Genomic DNA, 2025 nt, shown 5'->3' with positions numbered 1-2025 from the left:
TTATTTTAATATTTTCAATTATGTTTGGTTGTATTTAATTTCCAGTTTTAATTTAATTTAATTTTCCTTGTAAAAAAACCTTTCACAACCCCCCCCACTTCGTGTTAGACCTAAGACTCGAACCACATTTGGTCCATGAGAGACGACCTAGGGGTCATTCCCTAGCTATACTGCATTTCTCATATGCAATCAAATTTGTATGGGCCACGACACCCATCATAGCTCCATGGCTTCTGAAAAATATGATGTCTTGTTCGTTCGCCTTAACGAAAGATACTACCCCGCTTGGGCATTCCAATTCGAGATTTTTGTCACCAGAAAAGATTTGTGGGGTCATGTTGATGGCAACACTCCCGCTCCTGACAAAGACAAAGATAAGGTCGCTCATGCTAAGTGGGCCGTCAAAGATGCTCAAGTCATGGCCTGGATCCTAAGTTCCGTGGATTTGAACATTGTCCTGAATCTTCGTCCTTACAAGACTGCAAGCACAATGTGGTCCTACCTGAAGAAAATTTATAGTCAAAATAATGCAGCTCGTCGATTCCAACTTGAGCACAACATCGCTAATTTTAAACATCATAGTCTCTCCATCGCTGATTTTTACTCTCAGTTCATGAACCTTTGGGCTAAATACACTGATATAGTTTATGCAAACTTGCCTTCCGAAGGTCTCAGTTCCGTACAAACAATTCATGAGATTACTAAACGTGACCAATTTCTTATGAAATTGCGATCTGAATTTGAAGGTATCCGGTCCAATCTCATGCATAGAGATCCTGTCCCATCGTTGGATGCATGTCTTAATGAGTTGTTACGTGAAGAACAACGTCTTCTTACACAGTCCATCATTGAAGATCAAAGACTGTCTACTGTTCCAGTCGCATACGTGGCACAAGGGAAGTCTCGACGCCATGACATGAGTACTATTCAATGCTTTAGTTGGAAGCGATTTGACCATTATGCTTCAACCTGTCCGAAAAAATTTTGCAACTATTGTAAAAGGGATGGTCATATTATTAAGGAATGCCCAATAAGGCCACCACGATGACCTGCAACAACTTTTACAACCACGATGTTTCTTCTATTCCAACCAGTTCTGCCAATCCCGCACCTGTCCATCCAAATGCTACTACTGATGCTCCAACTTTGACCCCTGAAATGGTTCAACAAATGATAATTTTAGCTTTTTCTGCTTTGGGATTATCAAGTAACTCCTCTTCCCCATGGTACTTTGATTCTGGGGCTTCCAACCAATTGACCAACAATGCTCAATTCCTTACTAATATAAAAAAATATTTGGGGAATCTGACAATACATACTGCTGGCGAAAATCAATTGCCTATAACAGAAACTGGTGATATTTCTCCATTCCTATCAAATGTCTTTGTTGCTCCTAGTCTCACCAGTAATCTTATTTTTGTCGGTCAATTAGTCGACAATGATTGCCGAGTTCAATTCTCACAGTCTGGTTGTTTTGTGCAGGATCAACACTCGGGGAAGATAATCGCGAAGGGGCCTAAAGTTGGACGCCTTTTTCCCATCCATTTCTCGTTGTCTCCAAGTCTTTCTTTGCCTTTAGTCTCTTGTAATTCTGTTGTGGTTGATCACCAAGTGTGGCATAAGCGCCTTGGGCATCCCAATTCCAATGTTCTTCATGACATTTTCAAATCTGGTTTTCTTGGAAATAAACACATTCCATCTCTTAATAATATTCATTTTGATTGCATTCTTTGTAAGCTTGGCAAAAGTAAAATTCTACCTTTTCCAACACATCAGTCGACTGAAACACAACCATTCGATATCATCCATAGTGATGTTTGGGGAGTGGCACCAGTTACGTCTCATGCTAATTACAAATATTTTGTAACTTTTATTGATGATTATAGTCGTTTCACTTGAGTCTATTTTTTGCGCTCAAAAGATGAAGTCTTTCCCACTTTCAAATTCTTTAATGCTTATGTCCAGGCCCAATTCTCCTCCAAAATCAAGATTCTTCGCTCTGATAATGGGGGGGAATACACATCA

General features: G+C 39.8%; 1 protein-coding gene across 1 annotated transcript; it reads left to right on the top strand.

Annotated features, from left to right (window-relative positions):
- The first annotated feature begins 226 nt into the window (after positions 1-226).
- Positions 227-1048, top strand: LOC106758316. The gene has a single exon (XM_014641251.1). It carries the CDS (start codon positions 227-229, stop codon positions 1046-1048), a length of 822 nt encoding a protein of 273 aa, XP_014496737.1.
- The last annotated feature ends 977 nt before the right edge of the window (positions 1049-2025 follow it).

The sequence above is a fragment of the Vigna radiata genome, chromosome 4, assembly GCF_000741045.1.
Source record: "Vigna radiata var. radiata cultivar VC1973A chromosome 4, Vradiata_ver6, whole genome shotgun sequence".
NCBI lineage: Eukaryota > Viridiplantae > Streptophyta > Magnoliopsida > Fabales > Fabaceae > Vigna > Vigna radiata.
Note: the sequence above shows the minus strand (reverse complement) of the source record. Positions and strands in the feature narration are given on the sequence as shown.

What these genes read in the sequence shown, in the direction of transcription:
- LOC106758316 (XM_014641251.1), top strand. Translation starts at nt 227, where the DNA reads ATGGCTTCTGAAAAATATGATGTCTTGTTCGTTCGCCTTAACGAAAGA.